The sequence below is a fragment of the Temnothorax longispinosus genome, chromosome 9 (assembly GCF_030848805.1).
Source record: "Temnothorax longispinosus isolate EJ_2023e chromosome 9, Tlon_JGU_v1, whole genome shotgun sequence".
In the NCBI taxonomy this organism is placed as follows: domain Eukaryota; kingdom Metazoa; phylum Arthropoda; class Insecta; order Hymenoptera; family Formicidae; genus Temnothorax; species Temnothorax longispinosus.
In genome coordinates, this window is record NC_092366.1 from 18,562,780 (window position 1) to 18,584,711 (window position 21,932).

At 40.1% G+C, this 21,932-nt stretch overlaps 1 protein-coding gene and 1 long non-coding RNA gene across 4 annotated transcripts in view; one reads left to right on the top strand and one right to left on the bottom strand.

Moving 5' to 3' along the window:
* The window catches only part of LOC139818877 (uncharacterized), an 85,863-nt gene extending 74,719 nt beyond the window's left edge, over positions 1-11,144 (top strand). The window contains exon 4 of the long non-coding RNA XR_011733546.1: positions 11,112-11,144. This is a non-coding gene — a long non-coding RNA (uncharacterized lncRNA). The remainder of the gene's footprint in view (positions 1-11,111) is intronic.
* The window catches only part of Nrx-1 (neurexin 1), a 206,860-nt gene extending 190,222 nt beyond the window's left edge, over positions 1-16,638 (bottom strand). For all 3 annotated transcript variants that reach the window (XM_071787881.1, XM_071787880.1, XM_071787879.1), the window contains exons 1-2: positions 13,651-16,638; positions 2,857-2,907 (exon numbers count right to left, since the gene is read on the bottom strand). In XM_071787881.1, the coding sequence (XP_071643982.1) occupies positions 2,857-2,907; positions 13,651-14,253 (654 nt within the window). In that variant the 5' untranslated portion in view covers positions 14,254-16,638. The remainder of the gene's footprint in view (positions 1-2,856; positions 2,908-13,650) is intronic.
* Positions 16,639-21,932: the final 5,294 nt, after the last annotated feature.

Below are 21,932 nucleotides of genomic sequence, written 5' to 3' on the forward strand. Positions count from 1 at the left end.
AAAGAATAAAATGTCAAAAATATTGAATTATTATAGCCAATACGAACTCATCCATGAAATAAAGGAGCTTATAGCTCGCGATGTCTTTTAAACAAAACATAATCCAGGGATATTCAATATCTTCGATATCGATGGCCTTCTCTTGTGTTTTAACTTTCCTCGGAAAGCTATTCTCGACATCCGTCTCCTTGAGTCGCGTGAAGGAAGTTCGAAAAGTCGCCGAGATTCTTTTGCCAGTTTCGCTAACTGTCCTCGACTTTGAAATTCGACGAGATTATAGCGAGCAAAGGGATATCAAATATCCCGAGTCTTCTCTGTTTTCTATTCCCGCGAACAAATGAGACTGCAATTTCGTAATCACGAAGCTTATTGTCACCGACTTGCGTTATACACGCGACATAAAGACTTTTTTATATTTTTATTTTTATATATAATGAAGATTGTTTAAGCTTCTCGCGAAAGCACCGGGAATACCATCTTTTTGATATCCCATTGGATTCAGATTAATCGATATACAACTGCAGGGAAGGCGATTCTTGTTTTTTAACGAGAAAACAGGTAAGTGAATTTACGTGCGTTAACCTAATGAGAGGGCAAAGTCAATTACGTCTAACGACGTAACAAACACTGTGGATTTTTATCGCGCGCCATTTCTCCGATCTCACTCAAATCGCCAACGGCCTACTTAGAACCCACCCAGGCAATTTATTTTCATTTCTCCTAACGATTCTCAACCTTGCCTGCGCCCCACTTTCTACACAGACGACGAATAATTCGAGACCCCACCGAGAACGCTGCGATTCACTTGGTGCGATCGATCGCGTTAACGTTAACGGCTCCCGAGGAATCTTGTAACGCGATTATGAACGAGCTGGAAAACGCGCGTAATGGCTTCCACCGTCTCGGACGATGCGACGTCGTCTGAAATGACCGGCGTGTCAATTTAACAAAGGGACCATGAGAATCAGGTTCTAACAGCGAAGATTTTTCATTTGCGAGCGAACGATATGTAGACAGCTGCCGCAGCGTGTTCAAAAATCTTCCCCCCCCATTCCCGTCCGGTACCACGGCATGTGTTCCGTAAAGTTTGGAAAAAACCAGGACGTTAAACTTTTTAATAAATATTTCATCGAGTTTTGTTTTAGCAACTTTGCACTCTGCTCCGCATATAAAGTTTCATGACCTAAAAATTAGAATTACGTAATACATTATACATTAGGTCTAGAAGCTTGTAAGACCAACAAAATTATGCACACTATACATTATATTTTGAGATACTTGTAAGATGGCACATAATTTTTTTTTTTTTTTACTAATTTATAACGTATGACATAATTCTTTTAGTTTATAAAATCTAATATCCACTTTACAGTAAATCCTTCTGTGTCACAATACAGAAAATTAAACAATATGTCAAACTTAAATACGTTTTTATCGACAAAATTAGAAATAAGTTTTACATCAAACACTTCTTACAAGCGGACGTTATTTTAATTGTAATTTGAAGCTAAATCGTCGAAATATTCACTTAAAAAATCTGAAATTATGACAGAAAATAACGTTTAGCGGAATCTCCGAACTAAAGTAAACGCAGTGTGTACTTTCTTTTAGTATTTTCCTTTTCTTTTTTCTTTGCCCTTTCTGCGGATTTGTCATGCCGCGATTGCAGCATAACAGCTCGTAATACGTCCACGGATGTATACGCACCGCTACATGATTAAGAGAGACTCGACTTCCACGAGATGTCGTGACAAGGAACGAAATACGAAGGAGACGAGAGGAGATAACAGAGATAGAGAGGACGGCTTGGTACCGTTTGCATACCGCTGCATAATATACGTAACTGCGTTACACGGCGTACAATGCGCGCATTATATGAGAAGGAATAACGATACGTCGTTTCGTTAGCTTTGCGCTGCTCTGATTTGGCCCTGACGTAATGATGTTCCGCGTCGCTTATTTGTTCCGCCGAAAACACTGCGTGACAGAGCGCGCACATTTTCGGCAGACGAACAAATACACTGTTGGATATATATTTTCTGTTAAAAAAAAATAATTTTTTTTAATGCAATTAGTAATATACGCCGATAGAAAGTTTGGCTAAAACTTGGGCGAATATCTTGTATTTTTCTTCTCACCTATGATCAACTTGGCGACATCTTCGTTACGTAATCGAATTACCTGAATCCTATTAGTAGCTCATCGATGCGACAGCGACTCAAAGTCTGTATGCACACGATCGTAATTAACGATCGTATGTACGTGGAAACCATGTTGTTTGCCAGTGACAAATTCGGAGCGCACTTGATTGAACGTAACACAGCATACAGCCTATATTCGCGGTTATATAACGGTTGTCTTACGAGATATTAGCCATAACTCGGTCATCCCGCATCACGTAGAATAGGTACCAATAGAATTGGTAACGCCATGGCGAAAACAACAAAAATCGTTGTACAACAACGCCCGATCGAGAAGCCGATATGCGCGGCGGGTCCCGCGAGGCAGGCGTATTCGCTCGTGCATGAAATCTGTTTGCCGGCTTTATCGCTCGCGTAGTTTCATGGCGCAGCCATTTGAAAAATGAAAAAGAGCCCGGCGGCGTACCGAATAACTCTTTATCCCACGACAATTCTTATTGCCTCGCGTGGTCGCGTTTTTTTTTTATCGTGCAACACCCGACAATTTATCAGCACGTGACGATTTTCGGTGAAGCGAGAAGAACTCGTTATTTTATCTCTTTAAGCCCGTTTTAATCCTATTATTCTATTTGGAAGCTAGCGTTACACATGCTGATCTAATATTATATCCTAGGTTATATCCTAGGGTTCGTTAGAAGAAGTTCTAATTACTCACCCTCGGCGACTTGCGTTTATTGGTGCTCTCGACGCAGGGAAAGCCACCGCACTGAAACATAAAATGTACTGTGTAATATTTCGTTCGTATTTGTCTAATTGCGTCTAATAATAATACTAATAATAATACTAATAGAATATCTTAACAGCTATACTTCAAATAGCTAAAATCGCCATTAACAAATTTGAAGCGTTAGGAAAGATCGTTCTGCAGTCAGAGATTTTACGTTCGGTATTGACTGTAGCTGTATAAATATTTTTATGCACGAAGAGCTAGATATAGGTGACATAGATTGGCTTTATGGTAGAGTAAACGGTAGATGGCACAGTATAAACTGCATTCGAGGCGATACCATCTTCGTAGTCTTCACTGCAAACGCTGTGACTTTCGCAGGGGTGACTGATTCGCACAGTCATTTGGGTTTAGTGAACCCACGTACCCGAGCTCAACTGCGGACACTTATATATATCTACACATCATATACACACCCATACACACACACACGTACTTTTGCGAGCGAGTGCAGCAAATAATTAAGAAAAGTCGAAATAAAATTTGATCAAATCTAAGAAAGAGAGAAATAGTAAAAATTGGAAAAAGAACAAGATAGTTTCTTTTTCAGAAAATTCATTGTTTTACTATCATGAAACGTAAACGTTGTGAATCACCAGAAAAATGTATTAACTTGCAGTTTTATGGAATCGTATTCGTCAGGAAAGAGAAAGAACTTAACGATCGATACATAGAAACTCATAGCTACGGAAGTTATATCGTGACTATTAACTCGTATAATATATTACAAGTGTTGTACGTGCATTGCAATAGTTTATGCGCAGATGCATGATATTACCAGAGAAGATTTACAAATCAAAGGAATTCTGAACTGCAATACAGGACTCGTGGATAATTCTATTCCTGTTGATTTAAACCATAATTTAATATGACAAATAATGTAGACTTTTTAAATTTTCCTGTTCTGCGCAAATTATAATGATAATTGTATGCAAAGTGTGTTTACGTAAGCAAATGAAAAGAAGTCTCCTACCTAACGGGATTTTCAGAAGATTGTTATTATTAATTATCGAGAGATAAGTGATAAACTGAGAAATATTATTGCTATTACGTGAGAAATATTCTACGAACTCTCTCTAGGAAGAATAATTCCGATCGTTTCATCCACCAAAACGCTACTGAATCATACTTCCGCGAAATCATGTTTACGCATCATTATAGTCTCAAAGAAAAGTACTCGAAATATCGTCTCTACAAAATGGTCCCAGAACTCGCTAGCGTGGCAATAATTCGATGCGTCTCTCTCATCCAACTCGTCTGTTTATTACAGCATACGGTTTGACGATGGTAGGAAACCGCGCGGTTTTTCCGTCCCCTCGTTACGCGGACGGCCGAAACAAGCCGTCATTTCGAAACGCGAGAGACTCGCGCAACCATACCCGCGATACCGCAAATGCGGTTTATTATTTTATCGCGACGGGCATAAAAGTGACGAGCGCTCATACGTGATTTCTGAGTTTTGCGTACGTGCGACAAACACGATGCGCGGACAAACCAAGCGAAGCGACGTGGAAATATCGCTGACTATATTTTGTTTATGTTGGATCTTAACTCTTAACCCTTTCAGTTGTTTTACTGCGGACGCCATCATGTATGCGCGTCCAGGAGAAAGCGAGTATACACATTTGCAGTAAAACCAAGTATAGAAATTTGAGTGATTAATCGATTAAGGCTTCTTGTTGTTAGCTTATGACATCGTTATTTTCTGCTGTTCAATATGAAAGTAATAAACGGGAGTGGTATTTCGTAATTACATTGCGTTTCCATTCTACATGTCAATAACTTTAATAAAAAGCTGTTTTTATACCATAGCTTATAGTTAAATCGAAACCAAACGTTCATACATACTTAAATATACGTTAAAATAATGTTGAATATCACATTATATAAAAGTATATATTACGTAAAAGTTTTCAATTTAGTTCTTTAGTACTAAATTAATCTGTTTTTATTTAAAAAACACGAATACATATGTTCCTGTTTAAAAGTATGTTTCAGTATGAGTAGAGTTCATTAATAAATATGCTTCCCTCCTCGCCTTAAATTTCAAAGCAGCTTCAAAAAATAGAACATGATTCTGTTTCTATACATGGCTCTTTTTACATAAAACAATTGTGTTGAAAACAAACTTATGTAAATTTGTATGAAATTTACTTCGGTATGCATTGTTCTGGGAAAATGTAATATTCCTGTCAAAAATATGACCTGAGAAACTCGGAACATGTCGGGATGGCGGGCGAGTTACGAGGGAAGGACGTGAAGGAAGGACGCTCGGTTTTGTCGATGATTTGCCGAGCGGTCGCGACGCGGAAGAATGGAATTGCTTTCCGCTTCCGGCAAAATTCCCACCATATTCCCAGGACATGCTACTTCCGATTATATATATGTATATACATATATATCGCGTTACTAGTTCCGTCAGATAATTTAAAATCCCTGTATAGATGTCTTTCTGACAATTATAATGTAAAATAATTACGATAAATAAATCGAGGTGGCTAACATTAATCAGAATTAATTAGAAAATTAAATATCTCAGAAGAAAATTAAACTTTTATAAATGAAAAAGTAACCCACGGCTCCTTAATTTACACAAAATAGCTATCACGTTCATTATATTTGTTTACATTTAGATTTGCATTGCATGATAAATCTTTAATATACAGAGAGCACGCATAAAAATTTCGGAGAACGACAATCCGATCCTCTACCGACAGATTCATGACCGATAGAAGGGAGAACAGCATTTTATCCGTTCGTGATCCACCTCTCGCGATGATTAAGTCGTCCCCGGAGTTTTATCCTCGAAAGATGGAAAAAAGTTTCACAATGAAGACTTGAACTCCCTCTTCCCGTCTAGGACCGAAGCGTGGTTTTATCTTCGATCACGTTTCGCGGCGCGATGTGGTCTCGTTTGCGCAAAGTCGAGCAGGATAATCGATACGTCTTCGTCCGTTCTCGCCACCTAAAGCCGTCGGGATGCTATTTCTTGTCGCTCTCTTTGCCCTTCGTTACGCGATCTTTTATTATTATGCGCGTCCAAGGCTAAGAAATGATTCGCGCAACACCATTTTCCCCTCAGCAAACGAGTAACAAATATAAGCATGATAAAGAAGTGTAAAAAATTCATTTAAACGGCTCGATTTTGTTTCGTAGACGCGCGAAATCTTTTCTTTAATTGTAAAACAAATATCGATTTACCAATTTTAGAATAAAAATTAAAATTATTTAATCATATAAACGTTGTTTCGATATATAAATAAAGTGTATATAGAAGCATGATTTTTTACTCTATATAAAATATAAATAAAAGCACAAACATAACAACCTAGAAATAAAATCTAAATACAAGCATTCATGCTATTTTAGAATTTTCGTGAAAACAAAGCCAGAATAATACAAATATTCGACATTATGACACTTTGAAAAATATGCACTTAATATAAAATATTCGCGTGATATTAATAACCGATTGTAAATATCGGATTGTATAGGCGAGATTACGGCGTACGTTCGAATCGATTTCCGATCAACGCTCCGCCAGTACGTCCAATCGCTGACATTTTCCCTCAGCGAAAACGTCTAACAGACCAGGACATTGACATTGCGTTTCAAGTTTCGAGCACAAAGGCTGTCACTGCTACTTCGTGCTCCGATTCGTTTTTAAGTGAACGTGAATATCGATCGCACAATTCTCTCTCGCACAATTCTCCGCGTATAATAACGCCCTGAATAATAATGTAAATGTCACAATGCAAATTCCCGACGCCATAAATGCGGCCTGTGCAAACCATAAGTAATTTACAGTGTAGCCGATTAATGCGAGCAGCGTCACCGTGAAACGTTTACTCTCTCGATTGGCGCAGCCCCGCTGACTGTAAATCATCGAAAGGCCCCGTGTCAGCGAGGATTTTCATTTTTGGCAGTTGACGGGAATAGCCGGTCGTTACCCCGCGCTCGGAACAGAAATTAATTCAGTTTTACAACCACTCCTCTTACATTTGTGCTTTCCACCCCTCACCCCACCCCCCCTCCCAGACCAGCGAGTGCCCCGTTTAAACCGCCCGTTTAAATGCACGTCTGCTATCCGGGATGGACAGTAACCGCGACCTGTGCACGCTATAAAAGACGAAAATACTGTTTTAATTAAAGCAAAAAATTATATACACAAGAACTCTAATTGCGCGGGTTTATTATGGTCGGATTTGCAGCTCCGGATATTTCGTTATTATATATAGGTGTGCCCATTACGCAAAAGAGATAAAGAGAGCTGCTCTCGTATTTTCGGTATGCAAACAGGCTAAATCTACTCGTTTCACGTAGAAATCGTGTCGGTGAATTTTTCCATAGTAATTAATCAATTGCCGAACGTGGGTCTCCTTATAGATTTCCTGTTAATTTTGCAATTGAATTCAGCACCGCCGCTTAATTATGTCATCGATTGTCCGCTATTACGTACTTGGGAATATGTAAATGCCTTTGCTACAATATGTGCATTCTCGTGGTAACGATTTTAACAGCAACTAAATCGTAGGAACTACATACGAGAGACACCGAGTATATATAGAATCGAGTCAGGGATGAAGAAGAAACCGAGAATATCGATTGCAAGAATGTGAACTGTGTCCCGATTAAACTTGATAGTATACGATTATATCATTTATTTTTACATTTCGCCGTGTATAAATAAATCAGTACTTGTACGAGCGATACGACGAATTTAGCTTTTATATCTGTCTATTTTTGTTATCCTTGCTAAATCTTTTAGCAAAGAAGGTCAGTGAAAATTACATATTTAAAATGTTACTATACTACGACTATAACAGATATATTAAATAGAATTACTCTTGAACCTATATTTTGCCTAAATCAAATATAATACGTATATTTCTCATATATCGAAACTCTTGATAGAAATTTACATCGCGTAGTCTTCCTCTTCGTGTAAAATATTTCCGCACGAATATATCGAACCAATAAATGATGGTGAAATTGATAAATATGCAAGGCTGCTTATATGTTTTATTGGCGACCGCCGGCGGATAACTCGAGGATGCGATAAAAATTAATTAGGCGCAGATCATTACAGAGACGCAAACTTTTGCAACGGGCAAATCTATTCCTCGCTTCTCGTTTTCGCGATAAGGCTACTTTATCCCTATGTATGTATGTGTTTTCTCTCGTTAGGAATGTGTGTGCGTGAATGTATCTATCTCAGCATGTGTGCGGAATTTCGTTCAGCCATCCTCATTAACGAGTTTCTCGATTAATTATCGCAGCGCGTTTCAGCTCGCTCATATACGTCTGACCAAATATCATTGCGTCCGGGTATAATTACTTTAACTTGTAGCACATCGAAGAAACGGGAAGCAGCGTCAGGAAATTTTAAACGTATCCTTTTGACTGGTGTGAGATTTAAGTCTTTTTTTCCATACGGATTTGTGCTCGATAGTTATACGACAAATTAAGATTTTAGAAGAGTTTAGAGATGTAACAACAATTGACGATATCTTTCACGATACCTTGTCGAATATTGCAATATCTATTCACGAATTTGCATAATCTATATTCAATGTACAAATATAGGAAGGGCGTTTTAACAGATACTTTTTTGCATAATAATTTTTGTTGCGGTATGCTTAATGTAAATTATATCGACACCGTTACAACGCAGGCATATTTTGTGTCGGGAATCGTGTTTGCGAGGCGGCGAAATGTGATATCGTATCTCATTAGCTACAAATCCGCGCATTCATTAATCCTGGTAGTCAACGTAATAAACGTTGTGTGTAGTCATTTACGTCACTCAACGATTACATACGAAGAAATACGGTTGGCGACAAAAAAGCTTCGCGATTACGTCAAGCGAGCATAATTAATTAAACACTATATTTTTTGTTGCTTAGACGTTCGCGTCTTTCGATTCACGTCGCGGTTTTGAGGATACTAAATCGAAAAGCAAAAAGAGAAAAGATAAGTGTGATTAATAGAGCGATGAGGAATAGCGTTGCTGTTATAATAAGTTTCTCTTCGACATTGATTGATAATCGCGAATTAATTGTCATCCCAAACCGACATTTTTTTTCTACATTGCAGTGAATAATGAAAACTCCTTTAGGCGCTAAATAAAGTATTAAAATCATATATGTATAATGTTTGCATAATTTTACTAATGCTATCTAATATTATCCTTTATATTTGTAATCGAAAAATATTACATTTTAATAATACCTTATTAATATATTTATTTATTAGATAATTGCAAAAATTTAATTTAGTCCTTTTACATGAAAAATATCAAATCGGTTTTCATCATGTCAGCAATTTCTGGAATCGGTATTTATGGATTTGAGTTCAGTAAATAATATTTATCATAAATATGTAATGTTGAGGAGCAGATCGAGATCGGAAAGATTAAATTTACTTCCTTTGAATTTTGAACCTGTTTTCTAACACGTAATTCAATTCACGTTTTGCAGTCGAATAATTGTTTAAACTGGAGATGTTTAAAGCAGAAGCGCTTAACCTTCTCATAATTCAAATAACCCGAGATAGAATAGCTATCTATAACCGCTTTCTGAGATTCAGTTTGATCATTTTAATTATTTTATGTCTCAGGCAAAGCAAACTAGTTCCAGTGACAATTAAAGTTTGTTACCGGCGAACTACAGTATAAAATATTTCAAACAATACTGCTACAACTTTTAACGAAGACATATTTATCGAAAATGAGATCGAATTTTTCTAATTATCCAATATTTATATATTATATGCATGTAATAATAATTATTCGCGGATAAAGGAAAGCGGATAATTATTATGCATTTAATTGGTATATGCATGCTTTATTGTGTTTGTCGTGCATGAGCGATATGTTATTTTCGTTTTGGCTCGAGTGTGACGGTGCGCTTTAGCGTGTCTACCCTGCAATTTGTACTGTCCACCGGAGTTGTCGCTCCACATTATTATCCGATAAAGATCTATCTTGACTGCTTTCCGTTCTTTGAAACGCAACTATTATTAAGGCCACCTGCGCTCGAGACACGCATGCATTCCTTGAAATGATACAATGTTACCGCGAAACGAATTTCACAGTTTCGCTACTGCAGTATCCTCCCCGTGCAAATTAATTAATTTATCTTCTCGTTTAATCCGTTTAATCACCTAAACGGCGACGAACTGTAACTGCCTCGCTTGTTCTCTCGGCAGCTCGAGCTGTGTAGATATATCTAAGCGCTAAAGACACGCTTGTTACGTTATTAAAACGTATTACTTGACAGCGCACCTTTTTATTTGTACAAATTTCACAATTACACATTTCAATATGCATTTTTAGAGCAATCTTAATTTGAATAATCAACTCTGTCTCATATTACGCATGTTACTAATTGCAACTTTGTTCGTCTTCTCGTGAGAACTACACTATTATTGTGAGAACTAACTCTTCTATGATTTGACATAGAAGCGACGTTGCTCGAAATCCAAGTTTCATATACAGTGCTACAAATAATCCTTTCATCATTCTCTCTATTTACTCGGCGACTGTTTAATTCATTCTGTGCGCGATATATATAGTCACGGTGGAGGTGTAACAGGTACGAAATAATTGCTTCCTACGAGTAATTGCTTGCTTTTTCCACGACAGTCATTTGTAGTAGCCCGTAGACGATCGCGCTTACTCCGCGTACGTCTGATAATCGCTTTTCGTGCCGAGCGTGCATTACAACGTTAACGACAGAAAAATAATATTAATACGAAGCAACCGCAGTTGGAGAGGCATTTCGCGCGGAAATGGCGATTTTCTACCGTAACTCGTTTATCTTCTCTGCTCGTATATAATGGGAGACAATGTAAAACGAGCGCCGTAATGAGAAAATCAAGATCGGATTTAAAAGAAAGGTTCCATTGAAGAATAATAATTGGAACTTTTCTGCTACACATATTCTATTACAATCTTCTCGCGCGAATCATATATTTAGAGCTCGGAAATGATGAATTCGCAGGACTCTGCTTATATTACATGGCCTTGTTAATTTAATTAGTAGAATGCGCTCATAAATTTCAAATGCACAATAATTATTGTCAGAAATTATTATAATTTACAGTCGCGAGGAGGAAGTAATTAAGTAATAATGTGTTGTCCGCAATTTCTTGCGCACTGATAAATCTGGGTTATCTATCAGCGTTGCCGTAACGTCACGTATGGATGTACGGAGAACGATAACGTCGACCGGGTTACATCGTTGTACTGGCAATCGCATGGCGATCCTCCTGACGGATATTCTCGATTTGTCGCCTTATCTAATCGTAAGCGGATGCGCGCCTCGTAACCGCGTGTGGCCAATCGAGCAGCAAGGTGACTAAATTTACGAATACGTACGCCTTATTTAACCATTTAAACGACCGAGTTTTCATAGTGCTAGCCGAACATCTGAAGTGACTTTTCTCGCGTATTAAAATGACATTCTTTTAAATTAGGTTACATAATTTCGTTTGCTGTTTTAAATATTATCTTTATTAGTAAATTATATAAGAGCAATACTGCTTTGGCACAGAATTTAAAATATACATAAATGTATCTCTGTATTGCTCAAAGAGTTAAACCGATACTTATAAGCATAAAATGTACTGTGTAAAATGTTCAAGAAAAATTAAACTATTTTATTTTGTAGAAGTATATTTTGCACTTCTCTGTTAATTATTAAAGTTATCAGATAAAATAGGTTCTGAATTTTAAATCCCGAGACAGAAAACTCATGTAAAGTTAGTTGTGACAGCTTTTTAATAGAAATATTGCAAATTAGAAATCTGTCTTAAAATTAATTTCCGTGTTTTTAAAATGCTTGGCAAGAGAGGCAGGATTTTTCACTCGGCATCTTCTAAATCTTCATATGCATGAAAACGAAATATCAATCTATATTTCCCAATATCGAGATGTCGACCATCATCGCGAGAATAACAAGCATATCCAACCGCTATTTGCTAAGTACAAGATTACTTTCGGAAGAAAATACAAGATTCCGGGGATACTTGGATAAAGCGAGATGCCGAGATACATTTCCGAAGAGTAGATGGAGGAATTCTTGGCAGACGGCCATTGGGAGAAATATGAACCAAACTTGGTTCCACGGTAACACATAATAAATTCTGTCATGGGGTGCCAACAGACAGACGCATTGAAATGAAATGTATTATATAGTATAAAAAGAAAGGAACTTGTCTTAACACTTTTACAATTAAACAGACTGAAGAGTCGATATCGGTAAAACCATTATCAAATTAAAGTAACGAGAACAATAACGAGAATTATAGCGTATGGAATAATTATTTCGTAGAGTTTAATTGTTAACTAGACCTAGAAACTAGAAAGCAGAATGTTTTACATTATAAAAAATATGTAAATACTTTTTCAACTTTTGAATAATACACCCAACAATTAAACAGATGATCCTTGCGTAGATAAGCCCTTGGCGAAACTCTCCGGGGACTGGGGATAGGCAAACTTTTAGAACGGATTATATCTGCCTGCTAATTATCGCACGCACAAAAATTGAAGAAGAAAAGACTCTGTTATCCCGAAGATGTTGCCTTCAGACAATGGAGGGAGTATCGATCGTCGGAAGTGAGCGATAAAATAGCGCGGGAGGAAAGAAGGGAGGGGCCTTCTTTCTCTCTAAATGGGAGGGATTTATTTTTAGTCCCTCGTGTATGCGATTCGCGGTAGGGAAAGTCTCGATTTTATGCTGACGGAGCGCACGCACGCGCTTTTCGCGTAACACGCGTCAAGAAGAATCTCTCCTCTCGATGAACCTGACTCAGCTATCGGCCGCGCGGTGTTGCACACGGCCAATGACACCGCTAGACGTGCAACGTGTATTGTTCCGACTACCGCGTATCGATTTTTTTTTATACAAGACGACAACTTTTACGATCCTCGTTTCATATTGTTATAACGTTAATATAGATTGCAATCAGAATAGGGATTAAAAAATATGTACAAACGAGTAAAAAGTAAGTAGTAAGTTTCTTTTATGATCATACTTTTTGATGAGGATAACGAAAGCGTCATAAATATATAAAGCATCGCTTGGTACAATTACCATACTAATTAATAAACGTAGATATGCAATTCTAGAGAGGAGGAAGTTGCACCTCGATGCTCCTCGATAGAATAAATCAGCTGATTGGAAAAATATCAGATTTGTTCCACATGACGAATCTTGGGTTAGACGATATTTTTCCTTTCCAGTATAATCGCGCCGGTAGGATGTGCGGTTCGATTAACAAAATCGGACTGTCCGATAATTCGTGATTGGCGCTCTCCCAATTTGCCGGCGACCTTCGATCTCGAAGCGAACCAACCTCTCTCTCTTATTTCGGTCACGTACATTACGGAAATGCCCTTTCGCGATAAAGTGCGCGCGAAAAAAATTGGACCGTATATAATAGATTATAAGTAACTTGGAAAACAATAAAGAAAAGACATGAACACAATGTAATTTTGTATAATATTAATATTATTATCATTTTTATCAATTATGTCACGTGGAGAATTCGCAGACAGCACGAATCTGGATTTAAAATCGCCACTTTTAGGACTGCTTGTGCTTTTTTATAGAATTTCGCGCTAAAATATCCCCTAGTGCAAACAAATCAAGAAGCGAACATCGTAACGTCGAGCGAAACAGGGGTAAAAAGAGATGGGTAGAGCTCTCCGCATACCTTGGCGTCTCGACTCTTCATCTCCTGCCTCCTGGGCACAGTATTCTCCCCGTCGGCATACACGAGATTCCTAATAAATCCATTGAATCTTGGCTCGAATATCACGCTAGGCAGCGCCAACAGCGTCAGCTTGCTGTTATACCAGCTAGGCATACCGCCCACGTAGACGTCCGAGTTTCCGGCGAGCTTGCCGAACTCGAACTCCTTGCCGCGCGACGTCGAGACCGCGCCGACCCCGTCCACGGTTAGGGTGGTATTCTCGTTGCACCTGGTGATCTGCACCTTGTGCCAGTGGCTGTCGCCGAGGTCGTGGCCGACCGTGACGATCTGCGCCCCGCCGCCGAGGTTGTACCTCAGTCTGAGAGCGCTCTCGACCAGTTTGACCTCGAAGAAGTCGTAAGTGCCGCCGTCGTCTGTGTAGAGTAGCAGCCCGTTGCCCTGCTCGGTCTTGAATTCGAACTCGAGGGTGCCGTTCAGGCCGGCGTTCCATTTGCGAAATTGCGCGTAGCTCGTCGCGGAGCCCTCCAGCAGGAAGGACCGGGCCGCCTGGCAGGCGAACAGCACCGCCAGCAGAAGCGGCGTCGGCAAATGCGTAGGATGCATGATTCACTCTTTGGACTAAGTCTCCCGCTAGATCCTGTTCATTCGCTCAGTCGGGCCGTTCTCGTATACGCGCGCGAAGGACGTCACGCGCTCATACACATCTCGCGTGGGCGTTCGAGGCGTGGGTGCGTGACGCTGGCCACGTTGCACCACCCGGCTGCATCCGTGAGCACGTGAGCACGCACGCGCGAATCGTGCGTGGATTGGGTGTGATATGCGATTTTGTGAGCGTACGCGCTGTCTCTCGTGCGTACTCCTATATCCCTTACTCTTTCTTCCTTTTGCCGCGTACCTAAGTGTCTTCGATTGACGGCTCCTTGAGCTTCTCGTAAGCTCTTACTGAACAAACTCGTCGAGCGGGAAAATCGTTTCCAATACCGTTTCGAAAAATTAATTGAACTTGATAACGATCGGTCACGTTCGTTCCAAATTGTGATTTATCTTCGTTATTAAATTGTAGGATCCCTCTTTCGGGATAAGTTACAACGATAAACGCTTATGAAAACTTCGATAATAATTATTCATAAAATGATACCCTTTTAAACCTTATCTCCAATAGAATTATTTCAATTAGCATGAGATTCGTTCGTTAATTTTCATAAAAGTCGATATTTCTGGATATGTTTTCAATTTCAAGTTCAGTCTGTTAGTTGGACGCATCAAGATTTGTAAATTACCTCCCGAGTTCACTCTAAAAGCACTGAAGAAAACGCAACGAAAAAATCCACACCTTTTTGTCTATAATGTGCGTATGTATAATGTACACCAATCGATTGACAACGAAAAGTTTCTCGAGGAACAAGTGCTTTATAGTCACACGTTTATTATATTACTTCTGTATGATTTCATGAAAATCAACCAGAGATTGAGAGACTAGGATAATGTACTTTCCTCCGAAGAACACCAGTTAAATTTACTGCTTAATGCACTGGTTTGACTAGAGTAGAATTCAATCTCCTTGTACCAACATTATATTTTTACAGAAAATCAATCGATGTCAATCATAGTCACTGTATATTTGATGGGGCGGAAGAAATATCGACGTATTGCTCAGATGTCTCACAGAGCAGACTTTCTTTCTTTATAATCAATCATAGGACACATTTAACGCTTTTTTGTTTTCTCCAAAATTCTGATTTTCGAGTAGATGATCAATTATTTTTTCGGACTCATTCCATTGATAGAGTCGCCGTCAGTAACATATGACGAAAATATGACATAATCAGTAAGGAAGAAGTTAGTTCTTCAGGAATTGATGACAAAATAAATCACGTGCGTATACGTTGCTTGCTGAGAAGGTCTTTTAACTGCGTACTCGAGTCTAGACTGGACAATCTCTATCGAGAAGGTAAGGATATGGAAAATTCAATAACTGTCAGAAGATCGTTGATGCGACTTTCAATTTCTTCCTGTTTCTCAGAGCTTCCGTATCTTATTGTTAGAGAATTCTTAGATAGGTTGCGCATAGCAATGCATGGACAACTTCTACGATATCGAGATATCGACACTTGGTGTCGAGGGTGCCTAAGTCGCGATCCAAACCTCGAGTCGTCTCGTAACGCGTCGCGACGCGTCGCGTCGCGTCGATGACACACTTTCACCGCGGCTCCTTCGGCGGGATACACGTCTCGGAATTGCGAGCGATTCGCTGCGAATGACACGACGCGAGCAAGTCAAAATCCAAATTGCGTGGACCGTCACCTGACTTCGCGCTTCATCCCCGGTAGCGAAGGTCACCGGGATGGAGAGAGGAGAGCGGTCCCAGCGACGAGCGACACGACCTCGACCTAATCACGCGATGAGCACTTTCACCACACACCAGGCTCTGTCCCTCCCTCTCCGCCGTCCGCGACGCAGAATCGCGAGAGATGCCGGGGGATGATCACTCGGCGCGTTCGCGACGTCGCCGTTTTCCCCGTGGCAAGCTCGTGGTGACGTTCAATGGCGCCGGCACAGCACGGCACGGCACGGATCCCGCTCGTCAGGCCGAGTCAAGACGACTACGTTACTCGCTCGCGGTTCACTCTCGAGTCAGCCATCCGTTCGTATCGCGATCGATCCGGCCGCGCGCTCCATTTTTCCTTCTCTCTCTCTGTCTCTCTCTCTCGCGCCCGCGCTCGCTCGCTCGCTCTTTCTCTCGCCACCCGGAAGCTTTGGCGAAACCGGACGTATACGTTGGAACAACGCGCGAGAACCACGTAAATCCCGTTCGCCGTTCTCGTCGTGGCTACTGCTGATCGCGACTGGTAGACCGATTCCCGGAGGTGGATCGACCCTCTCGACGGCTCTCGGCTTGATACTAGCCTGGCGAGACGAGGCGACGCTCGGTCGAGACGCTCGCTGCCGACGACGATGGTGCGACGCCCCCGGCATAACGCCGACGCCGACGCCGACGACGACGTCGACGCCGACGCCTCGCGCCGTTCCTCTGCGCAGCCGCGCGTCGAGGGAGAAGACCGAAGGAGGAAGAGAGGGTTGCGCGATGGTGCGAGAGGGTTGTTCTTCGTGTCGGTGCCTATCGTTGTCTGTCTGTCTCTCTGTCTGTCGTTGTATAACGCTGGGACACAGGTGAGGGCGCAGAGAGACGGAGGGATGTGGTGGTGTGTACTCGGGGTGCACGAGAAGGGGTTGCGCTCAGGTTTACTCCTCCAGCCAGAACGTTAACGACGAGAAGCGCGGAAAAATTGTTGAGCGAAGCCGCGATCGAAGAGCGAAAGAAACCCTTAATGCAAAGCGCGTTCTTAGGGCCGCTGATCTACACGGGAAACGTTCTATGAATCGTCGATCGATACTAACAGAGAGACCAATGAAGAAATGCGATCACGACACCGTATCGCAGGTTCGACCATGCCGAATGTTCAATTTTTTATGTCGAAGAGATATGCTCGGGGAAAAAGAAACAACGTTTTTTACTCTCTTCCATTAAGAGATATGAGATGCGAGAGAAAGAAGAGAGAGAGAGAGAGAGAGAGAGAGAACCATTTTAAAAGAGTATTATATAAATATAGTTATTATTCAGAGTTTTCTACATGTATCCGTTTACAAAATGAATGAGAAACGTTAAAGATAAAAAAAAACTATCGTACTATCCTAGCAGTGTTGAAAAAGCACTGCAATATTTTCCTGCTTCGCTTTATTCGTTCTTTATTTTAACGTAACTTGAACACATACGCACAAATGGTTTCGAAAATGTGACTAGTATAATGAAGAATTTTCAAATTATCCATTTTTATAACTAAATCTCGTATTAATAAACAAAGTCATTTTAGCTAAAGAAGCACTTATTAATTCCTGGTTTACGTTAGTTTGGTGGCATTAGATAAAAAAGAAAAATTGTCCGTTCGCATTGCTAAAACAAGAGAAAGAGACGCGGGAGGTAACAATGAAAAGAGGAGAAAAGGGGATGGGCGAAAAATTCGGCTGCTCAAATAAAAGAAATGGTAACTGAGCAAGATGCTGCGCGAAGATACCGCGTAAAGGTGGTTCCCTGGACCGAGTGAATAGAGGGATAGGTGTAAATGTCAGTCGAAATGTGGAAAAGCGCGCGACTCGATGCTGAGAAAGCACCGTGTGGCCAATCGGCAGAAAGCGCCGATTCGCGAGGACGATACAACATGAACTGAGAAATGTTGAACGGCGATTTCGCCTGGTCAGAAATTCGAGGAGCCGTCGAGTGCTTTCGACGTCGACCCGAATCGGCGATTTTTCGATTGCGTTGCGAGAGCGTGAGCTCGTAAATACATCCGCGCGCTTATATAATCAATCTCGCAAAACGTATCCAAGTTATTGGTTTATTAAAAACAAAGATGTTTAACTGTAATCATCTCAAAATTAATCTTTGTCGATCTGTTCTTCCAAAAAAGTTCGATTAGCAAATTCGGACTTTTATTTTTTAGACTCGCATAGAATCTTAACGATGAAATCCTTAGAAGAAGGAGAAAATAGATCATATATCAATTATGACAGTTGATTATCATTAACGCTAATTTAATGCTCGCATACCTCGAGATAATAGCTCCCATTAGTCCGTGTCGTTCAGTATAATTAACACTTTGAGTCCGGTGGGGGTACTGCAAATTCCAACGTGATGTTAAATGCTCTCCGGATTCGAAGTATTAATCAACGTTGTATATATTAATATCGTATCTATATATAAATCGGGGATATATATTATATACCCGGGGGTTGATAGATTTATCGCTGGGTTATTATTCTTGCTCACAAAAATCACGTACAGTTGTACCATCACTCTCCAAGTTCGCCGCGATTCTTTTCAAATCACTCGTCGGCCTATCGATCTACCGTGATTGCTGACTCGACGACGACGTATTGGACCCGCGGGAGTAATTAGATTGTTAGATCACAAATTGGCATAGGCCCTTAAGTCGTCTACACATAAGATGAATCGCGTCGCTCACACGTCTTTCCCCTAGCTGTTTCTCGTTAGTGTTTTATCCGTCGGACAGTGTCCGCCGTATTGATGGATCGCAGTAAACCGTCCCCTAAATCCCGGCAAGTAGGTCGATCCAACGGATGTGTTTACCTGATAGCTGGCGGTACTTTGGAAAACGCTGCAAGACAGAAAGACCGCTCACGCTCGAGCTGCAAAAGTTTTCGTCGAATGTACGCCGACATCCCCGGACCGATCTCGCATTGGAAAATATGTCCCGATTGTGACTTCCCGAGTTTCGTCCGTTGCGCTAATACCGGGTGGTCAGATAGAAACGTCAGATTCGTTCAAGGAAGACCGCGCACATATCGTTGGTATGCACAGCATGGATGAAATTCCAAGAGAATGAGATTTGAGAAAACTTTTATTTGAAACATTTCTTCGATCGCGAAACCGTTCTTAACCGATTGTATTCTAACATATAATCGTAATATTATCAAAAGCATGATTCTAGAACACAACTTCTCTGCTGCTTACTTTTCTGTAGCTGCGCTATACAAATGTGTTAGCATTTGAAATGTAAAATATAACTGATATTATGTAAAGAACAAGTTTGTATGTACGCTGTTCTATTTTACTTCGCTGTTAGCTCATATTTTTACGTAAGCATCAATTTATATACATATATATTGTTTTTTTTATATATAAAGATTCAATTCGTTCCAGATACGTGAGCACTTCGAGTCGCGTAAAATTTTCCTTGGATTTTCGTTTGTTCACCCGATATACGAGTGCATGCATACGTGCGGAATAGAATTGAAAACGCTGGGAAACTTCGACGATAACGCAGGACAATATGTAAGGACGCGTCTCTCCGCGTTTCCAACAAATATCGACCCATATCTGACCCATCTCCTCGGCTCTGCTAGAAAAATTTCGAAAAAAGATTTGTCGCTAAGAAACTACGGAGAAATCCTCTCGAACTGTGTCAAGCCGAGTGCAGTTGAGATCGATTATTTTTTTTTGTGTTTTCTTCTGCACTGTTTACACGAAAGTATCACTACGCAATTTGTTTGCCGAACGAAATAAAGAGTGCACAAACGTGTGCATTTTTATCTGTTCCGGTCGTTTGTTTTAATCTCGTAATGTGTATTTTCGCGCAACGTCGACGAAATATCGTTTCACAAAATGAACGCTATCGATTCCCTTGCAAATATTTTCGTTGTCGAAGTGAACGTAGGAAAGACAAGATTTTTCGTGCCAAAATATTTAGATATCTCCTATTGGAATTTCAAAAAATTTTGACGAAAAAAATTGCAGAAATTTGAGGGAAAAACGTACTAGCGAATAAATCGCAAAAACAGCCTAGTAGATGAAAGATTATTTAATTTTTAGGCTGCATTCCGATATTCACCGTCAGCAACTGTCAGTACTGAAAAATCTATATTTTTCTATATTTTACGTTATGTATACTACAGATTTTCAGTACTGACAGTTGCTGACAATAAATATCAGAATGTAGCCATTAACTGTAAAATATGTGAGTCTTTATAAAAATACAATATATTCTATTACAATAGGCTAAATGTGCAGTAGTTACTTTTAAATCGAATATAAATCTTCTTGAGAGAGAAATTTAATTACAAAAATTTTGTCCAGTTTACACGATTCTTACAAGTCACGATAGTTATATAATTTTATAAGAATTTATAAATCTAATATAATTATGTAATGTTATATTAGAAATATAAAACAGCTTATGAAAAGCTTTTGTTGAGTTAAATCTCGTAGTATAGAATGATATAATAAGTACAGGTCTTCCCTGTTTTAACAATGTCGCGTTTCTTTATTGCTAAGTACGCACAAAAGAAAACTTGTGCCAGAGAGAAATCTTGACAGCTTTATATCTATTGTAGAACAACTACCATAATGCGAAGAACACTGGCAGCGAAAATGACTTTAATCCTTCAGCGAAGCCCTCGTACGTCTGACCCGCGACTTTCCTATACTACTGAATCTCTCTCTCTTAAAGTCGCGAACGACGGTCTACGCGACAGAACTAATTAGACAATTAGTCCAATCGTTCGCAATCGAAACATATTGCTCTAATTTCATCGCTTCGTACGACCGCTTTACAAATACGCGAGCAATTTTTCTCGCTCGCGAGACATCGTGCCGCGGGCCCCATTATTATCTCCGCCATTCGAAGCCGCTCGCGCTCACGGCGACAATATAATTACTACGTCCCACGCGGCCACGTAGGTGTGTAATTAACCTACAACCTACAACCGACAACGCCATTCCCGCAAAATGGAAGAAATTTAAATACCAATAACCCAGAACGCGCGCGGCTCGGTCTTGGAGGACGCGCGCGCTGAACAATTCTCGACGGTCTAACGAGAGTGCCAGATGCTCTGGAAAGCTTCATCAGAGTCATCCTGGAAACGACACTTTATTTTTTCCTTTTTTCGCACGACTCCTCTTTGTCGCGCTATCGTCGTTCAACTCCAGTATGGTGTCTCTCGGCGGTGGATCGTTGTTATTGACAATCATAAATTTTTCGCATGCTTGATAGATATAGCAGAGTTAGAAGTTAAAATTCTCCGCAGGCCACCGTATAACCGTATTTCGCATCCGAACGCGTGCTTACATTATTCAGCTATATTTACAAAGGACAGTCGGTGAATTAATTCACGAACCAGTCGTGCAAAACAATAATCAATATATTAGTACAGGAATTAATTAACATTGACAGAGAAATTATTATATCCCCCTGTCGTCGCAGAATGTAACGCGAATGAATCGTCGTTATTAATTGAATCAGGTTTAATTAATTGACGTTCACTTCGATGGATCGAAGCTGGTATCGCGCGATTTTTACACAGAGATAATAGAAGAGCGAGGGGAAAAGTAGGACGTTCCCTTATCCGCTTTTAATCTATGATTGAACGCGGCTGTAGACACATTTTTTCGGATTTCCGAGTGAGCTGCATACTGTGCGCGCGTATTATCTGCATACGTATCGCGTGGTATCGCGTGTGTACGAGTCTGTTTTGCAGGAATTATTTTCAACGTTAAAGATAGCACACGCGCAGAGCTGTGTGCCGCGTCGAAATTTTAAAACCCACCGCAATATTGTTAGTTGAATACAAAAATCACTGGTCCGTATTTTCGCAATTATTATTTAAATTGACAAAAACGTCCCGCTTTTAATCCTTCACCATAGATAAATGTTGTGTCGGATATATACGAGTGATATATTTTTTACGAAAAGAAGCGGTAAATAACA